Source organism: Nansenia antarctica, assembly GCF_963989245.1.
Source record: "Nansenia antarctica genome assembly, chromosome: 3".
NCBI classification, from domain to species: domain Eukaryota; kingdom Metazoa; phylum Chordata; class Actinopteri; order Argentiniformes; family Microstomatidae; genus Nansenia; species Nansenia antarctica.
The window spans coordinates 31302632-31324849 of NC_137688.1; the positions used below are offsets into that span (position 1 = coordinate 31302632).

Genomic DNA, 22218 nt, shown 5'->3' on the forward strand with positions numbered 1-22218 from the left:
GAGAAATGAATAATGAAGCATGAATGTCATACACAAGAGAGGGGGGGGGGGGGGGATGGCTGTCGATCCTGTGTGCCCAGTTTGTCACGTCAATATGGAGGCCACAAGGGCGTCCATTTTGAGAGCTACTTGTGAACAGTCTGTCTGTCTGTCTGTCTGTCTGTCTCTGTCTGTTTTTAAGGCACTCTAAGATCAGACATGGAGGAATGCGAGCATCAATGAAAAAAAATGAAAAAAAGAACGCAACTGATTAAGCTAAATCAAGGAACGGAGGATGGGGATGAGTGGAAAGCAGGTGATGGAGGGAGGGAGGGAGGAAGGGAGGAGGAAAAGAAAAGAAAGAAGGGAGAGCCATGCAAGCTGAGAGAAAGCAGAGGAACAAAATCCACCGTGGCTAGCTAGGCTAGCTAGGCTAGCGTGTGGCTAGCTGCCAGCTTCATCCCATTAAGCTCCTCCTATCGATCGCTGAGTGTTGACATTTGTTTAGTAGCATCTGGCAATTTAGGGTCGCGCTGCCCCACACAGGAGGTATTCATTCATTTACTAGTCTTTGGAATGAAGTGACTTGTTAGTTTACTGCGGGGCAGGGGGTCCCCAACTGTTTTCTCTCGCGACCTCAAATCGACATCAATACTGTATGTTCCCGGGACCCCCAATAACTTGACGCATAAACACATAATAATGCAAAGTCCAGAGTCCAGACGTACCCTAACCACCTAAAAGATGATGTCATTGGTTGGACATGAACCCCGAAACACTGGAATACAGGCTACAGGTGCAATACACAGACAACGCGTCTTCATCCGAAGTAGAAATGTTTGTGTCTTATTTATGAAATCATAGAGGTTAGTTGGACTTCCTCAGGGGACCCCGATTTAAAAATCAGTTAGAACTGTTGTTGTGGGGGACATTCTATATCAATAGCCCCTAGATCACATGATTTATGTTGTAATAATAATAATAATAATAATAATAATAATCTCTCCACTCCTGTTACTTACGTGATTGCATATTTGTTTTGCATAATCAATAACTCCACACGTATTACATGAGGGCTTGCAGGTCCCTGCACTATTACCGCATCATTAATTACCGTTTCTAATGACTTAACGTCCCTCCGTTTCCTCTCCTGTCAGTGTGTCTCCACACGAGGCTGTGGCCAAGCTTACCTACTCTGCTGGAAGTGCTAGCGCTTAGCGCTTAGCACATATCACTGTGTAATCCTTAACGTGAAATGCACATCATTATAACAACAACTACAAAAAAAATCATATCTTCTTGCAGAACTTCAGAAAAGCAAGCATTTTTGGGCTGAAATCACAAAACAAACATTGTGTCAACCTGGAGGGACTGTTGAATGTCACAGACCAGTGTCACAAATGGCGCTTTTCCATTGACCAGACCGGTTCGGCTCAGCGCGGCACGCATTTGAAAAGTTCTGTATAGGTACGGGTAGGATACGTTCTCCACTATACACAACAGACCTGGAGCGAGCGGCGACAGTAGGAGGAGTTAAGTGTCATAAGAGCACTTCACTTTAATAAGTGCCGCCCGCTATACAGCTCAATGGGGGGAAATTGCGATAAGAATGATGTCAAAATGCAGCACTGTCATGCACAGATCAGCCTTAAAACATGTAACGTTAGATATATAACCTTAGACAGGGAGCAATGTATTTCTACGGAAAGGCTGTGCTTGACGCTCCCATTGGACTGACGCCGGGGCTCATACAATCTCCGCGTTTGTTATAGATACGAGTGCTCCGGTGTCTTGCTGGTAGTCAAATATATTTATTTATACAGCATATGGATGTTACGTGCCTGTTACAGATAGGTCTGGGGGGGGGGGGGGGACGACGACAGAGGTGGAGGTAACAGAGGAACGTCCATACACACCTTCTTGTTGAAGGCCCAGATCTTGTCCCACTCCATGTTCACCACAGACCTGGAGCCGCCCTGAGGAGGAGAACCAGAGGGAGGGAGGAGACGTCCACAAACTGTCACAATCATGAATTCAGTTGTTCATTTATAACTGATATTCCACATGTTCAGTTGGTTAGGTATCTGTACTCACTCACGCAGACAGACAGACAAACAGGCAGACAGAGACACAGATACACCCACACACACCTGGGCAGCGATGAACTGTTTGAGTCCCTCGACAGTCATCCCCCTGCGTAGGACCCCTCTGACCGTGGGGAAGCGGGGGTCGTCCCTGCAGAAGACATGTTATCACGGTTACCCACAGATAAACACATCCATCACCATTCAGGTTGTAGACTGTATCATTACTGGCCATTCAGGGACCAGACCGTATTGTAACAGCTGTTCATCCCAAAGGTGTTGGATGGGGTTGAGGTCAGAGCTCTGTGTGCAGGCCAGTCAAGTTCTCCCAGACCAAACTAGCCAAACCATGTCATTATGGACCTCACTTTGTGTATGGGGGCATTGTCATGCTGAAACAGGAAAGGGCAATAACCTTCTTCCCACTACTATACTATATACTATACTATATACTCTACTATATATATACTATAGTATATACTATACTGCCGTAGACGAGTTTCTTTGAGCACGGCGTACAGAAACAAGCACCCGGCTCCCTCAGTTTGAGGCACCACGTCCCATAAGGCTTCCCGTCACTACTCTCCTCTATCCATGCCTAGCGCCATTTATTCCTTACTCCTCGTTCTAGTATAGCTGTGTCTTCGCCAGGTTTAAGAAACTTGGCTTCCATTTTAATAGACTCTTACTAAAGTTAGCGAGATAGCGGGCTGCTAAAAGCGAACGTCTCTACAAGCTAACATTACACTCTTTCAACTTCTTAAGGCCCGCCCCACTACTCTGCCTCCGATTGGCTAGAAGTCGTTGGTTGGCTTGAGCAATGTGATACCATTGGTAGGCGGAACTGTCTCTTTGCTGAAGATGACTCTTTAAATTACGATGTAAACAAATAGCATGTGATTATTATTATTAATTTTTTTCAAAATTCCCCCGCGCCGGAAATCCGGCACCGTGCCGGAGAACTTTAAGCCCTGCATATAGTGTGTGATGGAGGGAGACTCACCAGCCATCCACGAAGCCCTAACCCTAACCCTAACCACGAACCCATAGTGTGTGATGGAGGGAGACTCACCAGCCGTCCACGAAGCCCTAACCCTAACTCCTAACCCATATAGTGTCTGATGGAGGGTGATGGAGGGAGACTCACCAGCCGTCCACGAAGCCCTGGTCAACGAACCAGGTGAGCTTCCTCTTGGAGAGCACGGTGTTGTTGAGGTTGAGGCGAGCGTACTCCCAGATGTAGGGCTTCCTCAGGCCCAGGGCGTCGATCACCCAGTAGAACTGGTCGTCGCGGTCGTGGTACTCTGTGGTGCGCAGCGCGTGGGTCACCCCCTCCACGCTGTCCACGATGGGGCAGGCGAAGTCGTACGTAGGGTACACCCTGGCGGGTCAGGCAGGGAGACACCGTTAGTCAGGTAGAGATGTCTAGCCTAGCATGTCAGCCACAAGTTTCAAGTTTTATTGTTATGTCACATTACAATGAGTGGAATAAGAGAGTACAATTCTTAGGCTTCAGTTCCTGACATCGCAGCACAAGACAATAAGGCAATAGGCTTCAGTGTTTCCTCTATATGCATTAATTCATAGCGGGCCGCCACGAATGAATTTTTTCTGCCACTAATTGATTCAGTTATTATGACCGGAGAACAGAAAAAAAGCAGATTGAAGTTAGATTTAGGCCGCTTCCAGAACTACATTTCGTTACGATTTAGGGTTTAGTATGTTACAATATGTTACAATGTTGCAATTAACCTCGTCGTTTGTGTTCGCACTGCAATCGAGACTGAATCGCTCTCAACAGGCGCGCGGCGCGAGGCGACGCGCTTGCAAAACAGTTTTGTGATTGGTCCGAATTTCGCGGGACATTTGGATTTCAGGAAATCACTGTCTTTTCTCTCTCTCTTCGCCGATCGCCGGTGCCTTTAATCCCGTATCCTAATCGAAAATGCAACATCATCAGCGACGACTGTGGGTTATTGCATTTACTGCTGTTCTCTGGTTCATGTTCTTACTAAATCAGCCTAAATCAGCCTATTTTGTGAAACAAATAATGTTCCCGCTAATGGGTTAACCGAGCCGCCTCGCACCTAATGCTAGCTTCTAACTATTCATAGCATAAATGTTGGTAAATGTCATAAACGACACAGTATTGGCAGGGGGAAAGAAGGGGAGTCGAAAACATGCAGCTAAAATTCAGGGAACATTTGGACAATAAGAGACACAAGGTGTGGTCTAATTACAGGGCAAAATGCGCGGGGCAAAAATAATCTATTGCTTCTAAAATCATCACGAAAAGAACGGCGGAGGTACGGGTAAACAGAGCTCATGTCGCTGTCATGAAAGGTAAGAATTGGTTTTCTTTAACTCAGCTGATGCATTACCTTGCTGTTGGTTGTTTACCGAATCTGTCACATTGTGATTTTACTTGTGTAACGTTAGCCGGTTTTGTGCGTGTACTCTCATGTAGGCCTACTTCGTATTGATGAGCTGATGATCTTTCATTGTGTGTGTGTGTGTGTGTGTGTATGTATGTATGTGACTGTCAGTCACAAGTTTATATTCTACGGATGTTCAGTGCTGTATGCGCGTTCCCGGTTCCATGTGTACTCTACTCTTGTGTACTTCATATTCGATGAGCTGATTATCTCTCGTGTACTTCATATTCGATGAGCTGATGATCTTTCTGTGTGTGTCAGTGTCTTGGGCGTATCTGTCAGTCACATGGATATTATACGGTAACCGATGTTCAGTGATGTATCCGCATGTTCTGCTGCAGCTGTAGGATATCTTGGTATTTGATCACCTTCTATATAAAATCACCTGCTCGGCTTTAATGACTTAACCTCTATTTTAAAAAATAAAATGTTGCCACCCTCTAGATTTTGGTGAAATGATGTCTTTGTTTTGAGCGCCAGTGCGCATTTCATGAAAAAAATCACCACCCCGCCACTAATGTAAAAAATCCTGGAGGAAACACTGGGCTTAATACAAGATTTAAAAAGTCACAATAGTACAGGACATAAGTGACAAATAAGACAGGATACAGTTAGCAGCACAGCTAATAATAATAGATAGTTCAAGTAGTAAAGTAGTAAAGTGGCTGTGAGCTTAAGGTTTAGGTAGTCTGTGTACATGGGGGGTACTTGGGGCTGATAGTCAGTTGTCTACAGTGGGCTTGTTTATGAGGCTGATCACTTCAGGTGGGGGGGGGGGGGGTTCTCACCTGTAGGTGGTCCCTGTGCGGGGGGGGCGTTCTTGCAGAGGTACAGGGTGGGGGGGGGGTGTCTCACCTGTAGGTGGTCCCTGTGCGGGGGGGGCGTTCTTGCAGCGGTACAGGGTGGGGGGGGGGTCTCACCTGTAGGTGGTCCCTGTGCGGGGGTGGGAGGCGTTCTTGCAGCGGTACAGGGTGGGGGGGGTCTCACCTGTAGGTGGTCCCTGTGCGGGGGTGGGGGGCGTTCTTGCAGCGGTACAGGGTGGGGGGGTGTCTCACCTGTAGGTGGTCCCTGTGCGGGGGTGGGGGGCGTTCTTGCAGCGGTACAGGGTGGGGGGGGGGGGTGTCTCACCTGTAGCTGGTCCCTGTGCGGGGGTGGGGGGCGTTCTTGCAGCGGTACAGGGTGGGGTCGCGCAGGCAGCCGTTGTTGGAGCTCATGTCTATCTTGGCCCTCATGCAGCAGGTCTGGCCGAACTCTGACCCCGCCTTCATCTCCTGCCACATCCGCAGGTTCTCCTCCACGGCTGGGGGGGGGCAGACACACAGGGGGGAGGCAGGGGAGGAACCGGGTTAGACCATTTACATTCATGACATCTAACAGACGCCTTTATCCAAAGCAACTTACAACAAATACATTTGTCTCAGTAAGTGAATCATCTGTCCACCATCCAGTCATGGCAGGAAAAAGTAATCTAGCTCAGGCCAGGGGCCGTTGGCAGTCGTCGTGCTAGAAGATTTTTTTTTTTTAAATGTTTAAAGACACTGGATCAAAGGGTACAAGGGGTAGTAGATGTCTCAGGAAAAACATTCACCACCTCCACTCCCCTCTCACACACACACACACACACACTAATGGCGCTTTTCCATCAGCAGCCCAGCTCGGGTCGCGTCAGGTCGGTTCGGCCCGCTTTGGCCCGCTTTTGATCAGTTCTGGTTTTCCACTATACACAACACACCCGGAGCTAGTAGGAGGAGTAGGAGATAGTAGGCGGAGTTACACGTCATAACAGCGCGCCATGGTGGTGACGTATATTTTCACGAGACACAACACAGCCACAACAACATGAAGACATGGAGGAACTTGCAGCTATCGTATACTTTTTCCTCGGCATGTGGTATATTATTAACCGTGTTTTTTTTGGAGAGAAAGAGAAAGAGAGAGAGGAAGCTATGTACATATAATAAAGTCATGTTTTTTGAACCACTGCCTTCACTTGTCTGCTTTATGAACTGTAGTAGAAGGGACGGCCCAGCACCCCAAACGACTACAGACCTGTCGCCCTGACACCACAGGTCATGAAGATCCTGGAGAGGCTAGTGCTGCAACACCTTAAGCCCCAGGTGAAGGACTTCCTGGACCCCCGGCAGTTTGCATACCAGGAGAGCATGGGGGTGGAGGATGCCATCATTTACATGCTGCACAGGGCCTACACACACCTGGAGAGGCCACAGAGCATGGTGAGGACCATGTTCTTCGACTTCTCCAGTGCATTTAACACTATCAAGCCATCACTGCTGGCTGACAAACTAGCAGTGATGTGTGTGGAGGACTCCCTGACGGCTTGGATCCACAACTACCTCACAGACAGGCGTCAGTATGTGAGACTGCAGGGCTGTCAGTCTGAGGTGGTGGTGTGCAACACCGGTGCCCCCCAGGGAACTGTTCTGTCACCCTTTCTCTTCACCCTCTATACCTCCGACTTCCAGTTTAGCTCCGACCAGTGCCACCTGCAGAAGTTTTCGGATGACTCCTCTATCGTCGGTTACATCACAGACGACAGGGATGAGGAGTACAGGGCCCTGGTGGAGAGCTTTGTGCAGTGGTGCGACACCAACTACCTTTTGCTTAACACCAGCAAAACAAAGGAGTTGGTGGTGGATTTTAGGAGGAAGAGAAGGACCCCAGCCCCCATCACCATCAAGGGGGTGGAAGTCGAGAGGGTGGACTCCTACAGGTACCTGGGAGTACAAATTAATAACAAACTGGACTGGACTGACAACACCGAGGCTCTTCTCAGGAAAGGGCAGAGCAGACTGTTTTTCCTGAGAAGGCTGAGGTCTTTCGGTGTCTGCAACAAGCTGCTGCAAATGTTTTATCAGTCGGTGGTTGCCAGCGTTCTGTTCTTCGCCGTGGCCTGCTGGGGTGGAAACATCTGTGCCAGGGATGCTGCGAAGCTAAACAAACTGGTGAAGAAGGCCAGCTCTGTGGTGGGGACCGGGCTGGACAGCCTAGAGGTGGTGGCAGAACAGAGGATGGGGAAAAAACTGGCGGCCATGCTGGCCAATCCCTCCCACCCGATGTACTGCGAGCTGGCGGGGATGAGGAGCAAGTTCAGCCACAGATTTGTTCTCCCCCGTCAAAGTACAAAAAGATTTGGACAGTCCTTTGTTCCAACTGCACTCCGACTCTACAACCAGGCCCTGCAGGGTGGGGGAGACCTGGAGCTGGAACTTTTGGAACTTTTTACTTATTGAGCCTGCACTGTTTTATGTATTTTATTGAATGTTTTCTGTTTTCTGTATTGAATGTTTTCTGCCCTAACTGAGCTGTTTGACAACAAAATTTCCCCATTGGGGACAATAAAGGTTTTCAATCAATCAATCAAGTATCATTGTGTGCCGTGTTATTCACGGACAAACACGGTGCCCTTTGCGGGTTAATAACTTTGGTTTACCGTGGGTTAGGATAACAATTAAAACGTGTCCGGATAGAGGGGAGGACAGGGAATCCAAAACAATTTGAATGGAGTCGATCCTACACTCCTATCACCGTCGACACAGCGCGGAGCGAATTCCCTGGTAAAACGTTTCTCTCCCCCCTGTCAACGGGAGTTGCACCAGCTGGCGCGGTGCTGCACTCTCTCTATTTCGGGCTAAACTGTGCAGTGTAGCCGGCGTCCTGGTTCCTCCAGCAACCGGACACTTCCATAAATAACAACAAATATGTAATATGTAAATATGTATAATACCACGTTCATTGATAAAATGACGCCAGGGATGGAAAGGGGTGATGGCAGTTTTAGAAGGGGGATGATGAAGCGCTGGAATATGGAACGGCAGAGCACAGCACAACGGGGGGAAATGCGATAAGAATTATGTCAAAATGCAGCACCATCATGCACAGATCAGCCTTAAAACATGTACGTTTAGATCTCGCAACCAGGGATTATTTCTACGAAAAGGCTGACTGACGCGGGGCTCCAATCTCCGCGTTTATAGAGTGCTCCGGTGTCTTGCTGGTAGTCAAATATATGTATGTATATATACAGCATATGGATGTTACGTGCCTGTTACCTGCCGATTTCAGTTCTAGTAGTTTAGATCTCGCAACCAGGGAAACGCCGACAAGACGCGAATCTACCGGCATTTGACTCATGAGTGAACGGCGAAAATGGCTGGACGGCACAGCTTGGGATTCCATTGAAGTTGAAGTTGACATCCAGTCATCCGTTCACTGCTGTCCATCAAAATGGCACATCCATCAATAATATGACATAATAACAACTGCTCTGATTAGATTGCTTAGATTGTTTAATACATCAACGGGTGGAAAAGCGAGATGAACTCGCGAGTATCAATGCTTCATTGAACGGAAAGTCCTATCTATTCCATTCAAAGTGTTTTAGTCTTCCCCCTTTCCACTGGTAATAAGGAATTGGCAAGAATAGATCGATATAAATAGATCAACATAATGCAGCACTATCATGCACAGATCAGCCTTAAAACATGTAACGTTAGATATATAACGGAGCGATGTATTTCTACGGAAAAGGCTGACTGATGCGGGCATTTGAATGGAAAATCACGGGTAGAAATATTCTCTGCCCCTGCTGTCAACGGGACTTTGAAACAGCAGCAAGCGGTGCTGCGATCAGCAGCGGCCGGGTGAACTCCCGGTTCATCGAGTTTACGGTTAAAAGCATAACTTCTCGGGGTGTCAGCGCGGTGGTTAAGGGCTCAAAATGACCGTAGACCGATGGTGAAGTTAGCAAAGGAGTATTGTGTTTGTACCACCTCCACAGCCGGTGTTATTCACGGGCAAAGACGGTGCATAATAGCGATTTTTGTGTTATGCTTGTTGTAAATAAAAGTTCTATGATGCATTGAAATGACATTAAACTAAGATAATACGATGGTCAGCATAATTTTTCGAATCTTTATTAATAAGCTATTACAGAAACTCTAGTGACATTTTCCAAGAGCGAATGTGGTATTTCAAGATGGCGGTTAGTGAAGAAATCTATGAACATGGGATGACGATTTCCATTGACCAATCAACGGTGTGCAGCGTCACACGTCACACGCAGCCTGGCAAAAAGATCCGGATCTAAAAATGTAGACCCTGGTATCGAAGGGGAGCTAAAGAAGCGACCCGAGCCGACCTGACGCGATCCGGGCCGACATATGGAAAAGGGCCAAAGAAGCGGGCTGGCCCGGCCTGGCCCTGTAATGGAAAAGCGCCATAACATTCACCCCCTCCCCTCCCCTCCACACCCCCCCCTAACATTCACCCCTTCCCCTCCACCCCCGACACACTTCCAGTTGTCCACCCCCCTCCCCCCTCACAGTTGTTGCGGTGGCGTGACTCGGTCCTCTGCTCCCTCTCGGCCTTCATCTGTTCGGGGGGCGTGTCGTCCACGTAGGCCCGCCCCCCCCGCAGCAGCTGCTCCGCCAGGCGCTGGATGGTGGGGAAGTGGTCGCTGGTGTAGGTGAACTGGTCTGGCTGGATCTGCAGCATCGACACGTCCTCTAAGATCACCTGGGGGGGGGGGGGGGGGGGGGGGAGTCAGACGGGCGGGCGGACGGACGGACGGACAGACAGACAGAGACACGGACCCAGACACAGAAAGACACACACACGGACACAGGCAGACAGACAGACAGACACACAAGGACACAGATAGACAGACAGACAGACAGGCAGGCAGACAGGCAGACACACAGGCAGACACACAGGCAGGCAGACAGATAGGCAGACAGACAGACAGGCAGACAAGCAGACAGAAACACACACACACACACACACACACAGACAGACAGGCAGACACACGGACACACACAGACAGACAGGCAGACACACGGACACACACAGACAGACAGGCAGACCACGGACACACACAGAAAGACACACACACGGACAGACACACAGACAGACAGACAGAGACGGACACACACGGACACACACAGAAAGACACACACACGGACAGACACACAGACAGACAGACAGAGACGGACACACACACACACACACGGCAGAGGGGTCAATATCTTAGGCCTCATTCAAACACTTTTTGGATCAGATCAGCATCATTCCTTCCCTCCTTGTGTTCAACATAGAACCGGGCTTCAGACCCACTGACCTTCTCAAAGTCCTCCTTCTCCTTCTCTGGGTTAGTGTCGTCGAAGCGCATGATGAGCTTCCCCTTGAAGGTGATCTGGTAGTGCTGGTTGAGCAGGGCGGCCTTGGCATGGCCGATGTGGAGGTAGCTGAGGAGAGGAGAGGAGAGGAGAGGAGGGATGGAGGGGGATGGAGAGATGGAGGGATGGAGGGGGAAGGAGAGATGGAGAGTGAAGGAGGGGGATGGAGAGATGGAGGGGGAAGGAGAGGAGAGGGAAGGAGAGGGGTGGAGAGGGAAGGAGAGGGGTGGAGAGGGATGGAGAGGGTTATAGAAAATGAAAGACCCAAGAAAATATCCAAACCCAATAATGCATGTATTCATAAAACGTCTTTTAGTATGAAGTTGTGTGTGCACTGCCAAAAAGTCAATCTAAGTAAGATGAAATCATCTTAGATCTGGGCAAAAATAAAAATGCTTGTTTTTTTGTGACTGACTGTACAAGATTTAAGATATCTTTTACTGCTTTTAAGAACATGTTGGCCAGTGAGATTGTGCTTTTAGTACGAGGCTGTCACAGTGTCACACGGTCACTCACCCGCTGGCCTCGGGGGGGAAGCGGACCACCACCTTGCCCATCTCCGCCCCTGGCAGCTCCACAAACTTCCCCAGGTCCTGCTTCTTGTCCTTGTCCTCGGACTAAAGACAGAGACAGACACAAGACAGGTCAGGGGCCAGACACAGACGCGTGTGTCCTTGAGCAAGACACTTAACCCCTAATAGACCTATCGCTAAGCCACGCCCCAAAATAGAAATTGTCCAATCATATCACAGCAAAAGTCACTACAGGCAGAAAACTCGGACAAACAACTCGCTGATATCTGATGGTGAAAAGCTTCTAGACTAAATATTCTTGTCATCTTAAAAAAATCTATTACTTGCTGTGGTCAATCAGAAATCAGAAATTCTCCCGCCATTGTAAGTCATTGAATGTCATTCAGTCACGGTCGGTCAGTCACTGTCAGTGAAGCGTTGTTTGTTTGTCCAAGTTTTCAAAGGGGGCGTGGCTTAGCGATGGGTCCATTGCTTGAGGGGAGCAGAATATGGTTGACCCTGTACCTAGAGCAGAAAAGACCACATTCCAACAACTGACTGGCAAGTCGATTGCACGGGAATAAGTCAGTAACTTGGTGAACTTACGGTGGTCTTGCGAGGGGGGGGGGCCATGCTGTTGGCCCACTTGTCCCCCACCTGGGTGAAGGGCGCCTGGGACCCCAGGAATGAGAACCAGCGACAGACGTGAGAGAAGGAGCTGGCCTGGCCCTGGATGGCCCTCCACTCACCACTACCTGCAGGTGTGTGTGTGTGTGTGTGTGTGTGTGTAGGTGTGTGTGTGTAGGTGTGTGTGTGTGTGTGTGTGTGTGTGTGTGTGTGTGTGTGTGTGTGTGTAGGTGTGTGTGTGTGTGTGTAGGTGTGTGTGTGTAGGTGTGTGTGTGTGTGTGTGTAGGTGTGTGTGTGTGTGTGTGTAGGTGTGTGTGTGTGTGTGTGTGTAGGTGTGTGTGTGTGTGTGTGTGTGTGTGTGTAGGTGTGTGTGTGTGTGTGGTTGAGGGGAGTGAATGAGAGAGAAAGCGTCAGGAAACCATGAGACCTGAAGGAGGAGAGGACACGCACTCTTCACCGGCACTTGCTTCCTCTCAACACCTCCGTAACCATAACAACCCCAACTCACCTCTGTAACCATAACAACCCCAACTCACCTCAGCAGGTGGCGAATTAGACAGTTGATCTTAGGGCTGCAACTAACGATTATTTTGATAATCGATTAATCTGACGATTATCTTGTCGATTAATCGATAAATCGGATACACAAAAAGCGGGGGGAAAAGATTTTTTAAAAAAGTTTTTTTATTTTTTTTATATTTATTTTGCAAATTGTATTTTATGTTTTCTAAATCAGCCAGGCCTATACATATACATGTGCAAAATGAATAAGTATTAATAAAAAATAAAAAATAATATAAATAAAAAAGGCTTTGCTACATCAAATAGGTTTAACAACAGGCCATGGACTATGGCGGTAGATTGTTTCAATAAAGTAGTTGAATTGTTTTAGGTAATAACTTTGCTTAATGTAAAGGTCAGTAACCCAAAGTGCAATATAGGCTACAGACAAGACACTAATGTTTTTATATAACAGATATGCTCCAAAACAATGCAATGTGTCCTCTCACTCCATACAATAGGCTAGGCGACAGTCAGTGCCTCACTCTGCATTTGCATGGAGAGCAGGAGACCATGGAAGGGCTGAGCCCAGCAGGACTTATATAATAAAACAATAGGAAGTTAGCTGTAACCCTCCTCTATAGAAACATAGTTAGTGCTCTGGTTCTCAGCACAGCTACGCAGACTACAGCTGGACGAGCAGCGTAGTGACAGTCAGCTAGCGGCAGCAGCGAGCTAACCCTGCTAGCTAACTCACTAGCATGTCCTGACAGCAGACAGGTTCTACCCTTTCCGGCCATAGGTAGCGCTATGATTCGCTATGATTCGCGATGCCTACACCGGCCGCAAGACAGCGTGGCGTGCGTCAACAGGAAGTAGGTTTGTTATGGAAACAAAACCCGAAAAAAAAAAAAAAACGACGAATCGATAATGGCATTCGTCGCCAACGAATTTCGTTATCGATTATTATCGATTTAATCGATTCGTTGTTGCAGCCCTAGTTGATCTTTTGATTTTTTTTAATGTATTATTATTATATAAGTTAACCGTCGGTTGGAGGTTAAATACAGACGACAGCGGGGCTTGTACAGGCCCTGAGGAGGGGGGCGGGGCTTGTACAGGCCCTGAGGAGGGGGGCGGGGCTAACCTTTGAGAGCGGCCCACACACAGAGGTCGGCCAGGGTCAGGGTGTGGCCCACCAGGAAGGTGCGCAGCGCCAGGGCCGTGTCCAGCTCCCCCAGGGCGGCCGGCAGGCCCGCCTGGCCACTCACACGCCTGGCGCTGAACTCCAGCCAGTGGTCCACCTCGGTCTGCTGCAGCAGGTTGGAGCCGTACAGACCCAGGGCTGGGGCCACGCGGGCCAGGTAGCGGGCGATGGAGTTAGCATCGCTGAACTGGACCGCACTGAGGGCCGGAGAGGGGGAGGGGGAGGGAGGGAGGGGGAGGGGGAGATGGAGGGAGAGGGAGAGGGAGAGGTGGAGGGAGAGAGAGAGGGAGGGGGAGAGGGGGGGAGAGGGAGAGAGAGGGGGAGGGAGAGAGAGGGGGAGGGAGAGAGAGAGACAGGGAGAGAGAGAGAGACAGGGAGAGAGAGGGACAGGGAGAGAGAGGGACAGGGAGAGAGAGGGGGGGTGAGAGAGAGAGAAAGAGATAGATAAAGACAGACAGAAAAAAAGACAAATTAGGATTTTAAATTCTTGAATTCGGCTTTCAATTCAACACCTGAAGGGACCCGAAACCTGACTGGGACACAGCTTGTAATTGTTGCCGTCATGTACAGTCTTACTCACTCAGAGACGCAGAGCTTGGTGTCTTTGCCCTCCTCCACTGACAGGTTCACGCTGCCCTTGATGTGCTCTGCTGCCAACAGCACCCCTGCAGGCGAGGAGGGGAATCACAATGTAACAACACCACCACCAACCCCCACCTGTCAGGACATGCAACACTCCTTGACAGAGTCATAAATAGAACGTAGCTTCTGTGTGTGTGTGTGTGTGTGTGTGTGTGTGTGTGTGTGTGTGTGTGTGTGTGTGTGTGTGAACTGAAGCACACTTGACTCATTGAAGCTAGTTCCAAGAGGAACACATCCTGCTGTTTCGTGAATCAATGCTAGACAACATTACCTTACCTTCTGCACCAAGACAGGACTAACATTAGCCTTCTACACCAAGACATGACTAACATTAGCCTTCTACACCAAGACATGACTAACATTAGCCTTCTACACCAAGACATGACTAACATCAGCCTTCTACACCAAGACATGACTAACATTAGCCTTCTACACCAAGACATGACTAACATTAGCCTTCTACACCAAGAGAAGACATGACGTACATTAGCCTTCTACACCAAGACATGACTAACATCAGCCTTCTACACCAAGACATGACTAACATTAGCCTTCTACACCAAGAGAAGACATGACTAACATTAGCCTTCTACACCAAGACAGGACTAACATTAGCCGTCTACACCAAGAGAAGACATGACTAACATTAGCCTTCGACATCGACACCAAGACATGACATGACTAACATTAGCCTTCTACACCAAGACATGACTAACATTAGCCTTCTACACCAAGAGAAGACATGACTAACATTAGCCTTCTACACCAAGAGAAGACATGACTAACATTAGCCTTCTACACCAAGACAGGACTAACATTAGCCTTCTACACCAAGAGAAGACATGACTAACATTAGCCTTCTACACCAAGACAAGACTAACATTAGCCTTCTACACCAAGACATGACTAACATTAGCCTTCTACACCAAGACAGGACTAACATTAGCCTTCTACACCAAGAGAAGACATGACTAACATTAGCCTTCTACACCAAGACAGGACTAACATTAGCCTTCTACACCAAGAGAATACAGACTAACAGTAGGCTATGTTGACTCAGAGGGCTAGCAGGTGAACTCGCTTTCCAACTACGGAAAGACATGAATGGAGCCATTTAAGATTATTGGAGTAAAAATAATAAGTTAGACGTTCGACCAGCCCATTATACAGGACAACAATAGATTAAGATTAGATAAAAGAACTGAGTACTGAGACAACAAAATTTAGTTTGTGTACACGTCTCCCCCCCCCCCCCCCCCCCCAGGGAGAACAGAGCTCTGGGCAAGCCATCTTCAGCAGGCCCTGGAGCAGTTAGCGGTTCAGCCATTAGACCTCTGCAGCTCATCCAGAATGCTGCTGCCCGGCTGATATTCAACCTCCCCAAATACTCGCATGTCACCCCTCTCCTTCGCACCCTGCACTGGCTCCCGATAGTAGCTCGCATCAGATTCAAGACCCTGGTGCTTGCATACCAGGCAGCTAAAGGGACAGCCCCTGCCTACCTGAAGGAAATGGTAACCCCCCAAACCCCTGCCCGCTCACTCCGCTCCTCCACCTCGGCTGGCCGACTGGCCCCACCTCCTCTACACAGCAGTCGGGCTGCCCGATCACGTCTCTTCACAACACTGGCTCCCCGCTGGTGGAATGAGCTCCCCACGGCTGTCAGAACGGCAGAGTCACTACCCATCTTCCGTCGTAGACTGAAGACCCATCTCTTCAGGTTACATCTTAACTGCTCCTCCTGAGACATCTTCTGACCCTCACCACTACGTCTCCTAAAGACACCCGCTTTCCCCTCTACTGTGTCCCTAAGAACTTCTATTGCCCCCCTTGTACTGTTTCTCAGTTTCTCCAGTAAAAAAAAAAAAAAAAGTTTTAGTAGAAGGCGATAGGGAGAAGGTTTTTCCTTCTATCAGTGGCCCCGGGCCCGAGCTAGATTAATCTTCCTGCAACGAATGGTGGATTGCTGATTCACATGCTTAGTATTCAAATGTATTGATTGTAAGTCGCTTTGGAATAAGGCGTCTGCTAAATGCCAAAAATGTAAATGTAAATGTTAAGTGCCTTGCTCAAGGGCACAACAGCAGTGGTGGTAGGATACATTAGATATGATGCCAGCAACCCTCCAGTCACCAGCTCACATCCGGCTCCCTCCTGAGGCGGGGATCGAACCAGCGACCTTCCAATTGCTGGCTGGCCTCTCTAGCCCCTAGGCTACCCCCCCCCCGCAATAACTTGCCAAACTAGTTGGCTGATAACAGTCACAAGAGTATGTGTGTTGGAAATTAGGAGGAGCCATTAGTGCACATAGTTATTTCAACGTATCAATGTCTTGATCACTGTTGGAGAACCTACTCTGAAAATGCTCAATTTAACTAAATTACCAATTACTTTACAAGGGAAGAAGTTGAACTACACTGAAGCCAAGCTTGAGGTAAATATAGTTTGTCAAACTAAAGGTTCTTTGAAAATATTCACTACATTTCAGTGTTTCCTCCAGGAATTTTTACAATGGTGGCGGGTGGCCGTGACGCGTAGCGCGCGCGATTTTTCGCGTGCACGCGCATGAAACGCGCACGCGCGCTCAAAACAGCGTTTTTTTTTTTCTTTTTTCCTAATCACAGCCAAAACTAGAGGATGGCCAAAAAAAATAAATAATGAATATACAGAATATAAACTTGTGACTGACAGTCACATACACACACAAAGATCATCAGCTATAATATAATACGAAGTAGGCCTACATGAGCACAAAAGCGGCTAACGTTACTGATTAACTGTTTACTGTAGTGCAGAGAGATGGTAGTCGTAGGCGGCGTATCAAATGACAAAGCTAAACGTTTAATGAAGGACATGAACGATTGTCAACAACACACTCAAGCATGCCTGGATATTTGTAAGAACTCTCGCGAGATTTATCAGACTAAACCTGGATTTTCCCTTTAGCGATGTTGATGGAATACCCCCCGGATGTCACTACGGTGGCCTGTACACAATAACAATAATACCACAGTTCACATTTAGACCAATCAGGAGCCCTTGTGTCACGTCGTCAACTGAATGTCATTAATCTGATTTTGGATCAGCGGTTAGAGAGAGATGGGCGTGGATTTAGGTGCACTTTTAGTCAACATCCATTATAGCGCTGATCTAGGATCAGATATATTTTAATCAGCTAAAATGTTTTTTTTTTTTTTTTTTTTTTTGGAGAACTTTTTTTTTTTTTTTTTTTGAGAAATCTGAATGGTGGCGGAGGAAATTCCATCGTGGCGGCCCGCCACGATGAAATGCATGTAGAGGAAACACTGCCATTTAAAGTACTTTGTCCAACACAGGACAGTCAGTTACTGAAAGATGACTCATATCCATAAGGCAGAAACTAAAACACTCTGAAATTACTGAGAAAGATAAAAACAGGTGTCTGTCTGTGTGCGTGTGCGTGCGTGCGTGTGTGTGTGTGTGTGTGTGTGTGTGTGTGTGTGTGTGTGTGTGTGTGTGTGTGTGTGTGTGTGTGTGTGTGTGTGTGTGTGTGTGTGTGTGTGTGTGTGTGTGTGTGTGTGTGTGTAGGGAGGGGTAGAGTGGTGACAGTTGCTCAATACACTGCTACATGGCAACAACAAAAAACACCACTACCAAAAGATTTGAATTTAGTTTAACTACCACCAAGCTACAGCAAAATGTAGTTAAACTAATAATAGTTCAGCAGCTACAGTGGAACTACTCCCCAACATGGCTCAGCTAGATGACAAGACAACAATAAACACAGATTATGTTAAAGCACAGAGCTGCAACGTTTGAAGGAAAAGTGCTATACAAATAAAGGTTATTATTATTATTATTATTATTAACTACAACAATCAGTGACAAATCAGTAACAGTGCTTCTCTTAAATGTCATGCTGCTTGCATCATCCAGGCTGCGTTCGTAAATACCCTCTGAGAGCGCCGCAGCAAACACTGAGTCATGGTTTTACAATCATATATCTGTAAATGATGCAAACATATATGGAACTATATTGGCCTGATACCTAACCAGCTGGTAGATAGAATGATATTATATATAACTAGATAGCAGGCTACCCGTCGCTAGCTAGTCTAGATGAGTACAGTCGACAGCCCACGTAGCTGCCAGTCTCATCTTTAATGTTGGTCCTACAAAGTGTTTCTGTCCACAGCCTCTCTATGGACGAGGAGAACTGCGATTCAAAACCACCAATTAAATCCAGATAGATTCAGATGTGTGCCTAATAACGACGGAGATATAATGTGATAGTGTAATAATAGTTACAATATGCCACGATGGCAAAAGACGAGACGGTCTGGGGCTGAAACCTGCTGTCAGACAGACAGACAGACTGTTTCACGTGTCAAAGAAATGTCTTCAGACCATCTATTCTAGACCATAATAGAATAGACCATAGATCAGACCATATAATACATGGATACTCACCTAGAGGCGGGCTGCTGGTGTTGATGGTCAGGTTTAAAGCCATGCTTCCTCCTCCGTGTCTGTCCCTGAAGGAGTTTCAAAACCAAAAACCTCCCCCAGTCTGTCTGTCTGTCCAGCTGCACCAGACCACGCCACCATGCACAATTCTTCTTCTTCTTCGAACCGACCAAACCGACCACTGGTTGGTGCTCTAGCGCCCCCATCTGGTCTGGGGGGTATTCCACGTACATTGATTAGTACATTCACGATTTAAAGCTACATTCACGATTAAGCTCTCAGGTCTGGAGGATGGATCGTGCCACAATCAAATACAATACATACATCGAAATGCAATACATGTGTAACACTTAATACAATGCAAAAATACTAAATACAATATGGAATATTTGTGCCAAAATCAAATGAAGAACTACAGAGCCCACAGGTCCACAGAGGACGCCATCGCGACGACTCTCCACGCCACTCTATCCCACCTGGAGAGGGGAAACAGCTACGCGAGACTGCTCTTTGTGGACTTCAGCTCCGCCTTCAACACCATCCTTCCAGACAGGCTAGTGACCAAACTACTAGACCTGGGTCTATCACACTATAATTATGTGCATGGATCAAGGACTTCCTGACCGACCGCCCCCAGAGGGTGCGGGTGGGCCCCCACACCTCCACAGCCCTCAGACTCAGCACTGGGTCCCCCCAGGGCTGCGTGCTAAGCCCCATCCTCTACAACAGGGGTGGGGAACCTTTTTCCTGTTAAGGGCCATTTACATTTTTAGAACATCCTTCGAGGGCCATTGTTACGGCCTGGCTCTGGACCATAACAAAAAGGGACACACACACACACCATGTATAATCAAAATAACAAGAATTTAATAGAACTAAGGTATGCCAAACTGAACAATAATCCAATGGGGTATGAGAATCAGTGTAAGTGAGTGAATGCAGTGGAAGGTATGGCAAGGAGGGTGTTGTACGGTGTAATATTGAATAATGGTGCTGGAGGAGAGAGAGAGAGAGAGAGCTTGTGGACTGGAACGCCTTTTAAGCTGTAACCAGGACACCCAGTCAGCTGTCCCGAGTCCTTCTTAGCGATTAGCTGACTCACCACAAAACTAGCATGCGTAATGTTGTCTCGGTCAGATTGTGGTCTCATGAAGACTGCTTGTTGAGCACCCAAACTCAGCCGAAGAGCGTTAACTTTATCCAAGCCTATTTGTCCTTTCAACTTGTCCAGGTTAGCATGTTTCGAGTTGTAATGACGTTCGAGGTTGGCCTTTTTCATAACCGAGAGCGCCTCCCGACAAACTAGGCATACTGGCTTGCCTTTTACTTAAACAAATAAATAATCATTTGTCCATTTGTCTTGGAAAGCGCAACATTCTGCATCTAACTTTCTTTTCTTGACAGTCGCCATGTTTGCATTCTGATTACTTGACAGGAGATTATCACGCAATGACACATTACGTTACGCAAGTGACCATGAACGTGACACAGACAGATAGACAGCTGTCCGTCACTGACCCTGAACGTGACACGTTTTATAGGAAAATTATTTTATTATTATTTTTTATTTTTTATTATTATAATTTTTTTTTTTTTTATGAATTGCCTCGCGGACCGGATCAAACGGTCTCGCGGGCCTTATACGGCCCGGAGGCCGGAGGTTCCCCACCCCTGCTCTACAACCTCTACACCTACGACTTCACCCCCGTCCACCCCAGCAACTCCATCGTAAAGTTTGCAGACGACACCACCGTGGTGGGATGCATCTCGGGGGGGGGACGAGGCGGCGTACAGGGATGAGGTAGAGCAACTGAGCAAGCTGTGCAAGGTTAACAACCTGCTACTGAACAAGTCAAAGACCCAGGAAATCATCGTAGACCTCAGGAGGAAAAAGTCAGAGATCCAGCCCCTGCTCATCGACGGAGAGAGCGTGAAGAGAGTCTCAACCCTCCGATTCCTGGGGATGCACATGCGGGATGACCTGTCCTGGAAGAACAACACAAAAGACACCCATCAAGAAGGCACAACAGCGGCTATACACCCTGAGAGTCCTCAGGAAGGAACACAGCAAGCAGGAGATACTGGTGACCTTCTACCGCGGCGCAGTGGAGAGCATCCTCACGTACGGCATCTGCAACTGGTTCTCCAGCTGCACAACAGCGGAGAGAAATGCGCTACAGAGAGTCGTGAGAACAGCACAGAAGATCACCGGCGCCCCCCTCCCCTCTCTGGAAGAGCTGTACAACACACGCTGTCTCAGGAAGGCCTCCAAGATCTCCAGGGACCCGACCCACCCTGGGTACGAACACTTTACCAGGCTGCCCTCGAAAAGGCGGTTCAGGACCTTGGGCGCAAGGACAAACAGACTGAAGAACAGCTTCTACCACAGGGCCGTCCAGGCCCTGAACACAGCAAAGACCTAGGTTCTGGGCCCTGGACAGTCTGGACGGATTGATGGCAGCTGCTGGACTGAAAAAATCAGGTGTAGTGCTGAGGCACAAACATGTACATTTCAAGCCTGCAAACTGCGACACTTTAAATAAATGTGAAATAACACTACTGTGCAATATGACAACCCTAGTCGTCTATCTGTACAGTATAGTATAGTGGATAGTGTACATAGCCTTTATTTATGTAAACCAGCTCCTTCCCTTCTTGTGATTTTTTTTTAAAGTTTTTTTTTTTTTTCTTTCCTAACACCAGGGGAGCCACCCCTCCTAAATTTCGTTGTTTGGTACCTGTACTGTAGCAATGACAATAAAGACCATTCATTCATTCATTCATAGGCTAGCCAGATAGATACACATACATGAAAAAAACATTGCCTTTTCATGTTCACAAGCAATACATATTTTATTGTTCACATAAGCACATCTCTGTCCAGTTCCCACAATATAGCCTTGTTTTGCACTCTTTCCCTGTTCCACGAGCACGTCCCAACACTGTGGCCCTGTTATGACATGTGGACCATTTATATCTGCTTCAATTGTCAAACTGCCATGTCCCACACATGCCGAAATGTCATTCAGATGTGTATCCTTTCATGTCAAGGGGATAGTGGAGTGAATAGTGAATTGGACTGGTGATCGGAAGGTTGTGAAATCAAATCCTGCTTGAAACACCACCACGAGTGTGCCCTTGAGTACTACAATTACTCCATGGGGAATGTCCCTGTAAGTAGCTTTTGGATTAAAAGCGTTTGCTAAATGGCAAATTCTATTCTATTCATATCAGAAATGGACACAACAGCTGCATTTATTTATTCATATATCATGTAGTTATTATAGTCTACTAGACACACCAACATTTGAGACCACATATATATGGCCACATACACATCGACACAGTTTGTCACAGCACCTTTAATGAACAAGACATCACAGATGACGGTGGGCTTATTGTATTTTGCCTCAAATTCCTGACTTGTGAATCAGTGGACACAGTCGCCATACCATGACCTGACCAGCAGATGGCAGTATGGAGCTGCTGTATCGACTGCATCGATAGATCGACACTTTTTCCGACACAATTGTGTTGAATGTTATGTTATGTTAATTTAATTTAATTTAATTACATGAATGTGTCAATAAG

At 47.5% G+C, this 22218-nt stretch overlaps 1 protein-coding gene across 1 annotated transcript in view; it reads right to left on the reverse strand.

Moving 5' to 3' along the window:
• Window positions 1-19766, reverse strand: part of eprs1 (glutamyl-prolyl-tRNA synthetase 1) — a 51484-nt gene extending 31718 nt beyond the window's left edge. Inside the window, exons 1-12 of the mRNA XM_080526650.1 lie at window positions 19730-19766; window positions 18631-18838; window positions 14120-14204; window positions 13480-13736; window positions 11811-11959; window positions 11209-11309; window positions 10635-10761; window positions 9841-10033; window positions 5627-5798; window positions 3211-3444; window positions 2130-2214; window positions 1896-1955 (exon numbers count right to left, since the gene is read on the reverse strand). Of these exons, the coding sequence (XP_080382776.1) occupies window positions 1896-1955; window positions 2130-2214; window positions 3211-3444; window positions 5627-5798; window positions 9841-10033; window positions 10635-10761; window positions 11209-11309; window positions 11811-11959; window positions 13480-13736; window positions 14120-14204; window positions 18631-18673 (1506 nt within the window). The 5' untranslated portion in view covers window positions 18674-18838; window positions 19730-19766. The remainder of the gene's footprint in view (window positions 1-1895; window positions 1956-2129; window positions 2215-3210; window positions 3445-5626; window positions 5799-9840; window positions 10034-10634; window positions 10762-11208; window positions 11310-11810; window positions 11960-13479; window positions 13737-14119; window positions 14205-18630; window positions 18839-19729) is intronic.
• Window positions 19767-22218: the final 2452 nt, after the last annotated feature.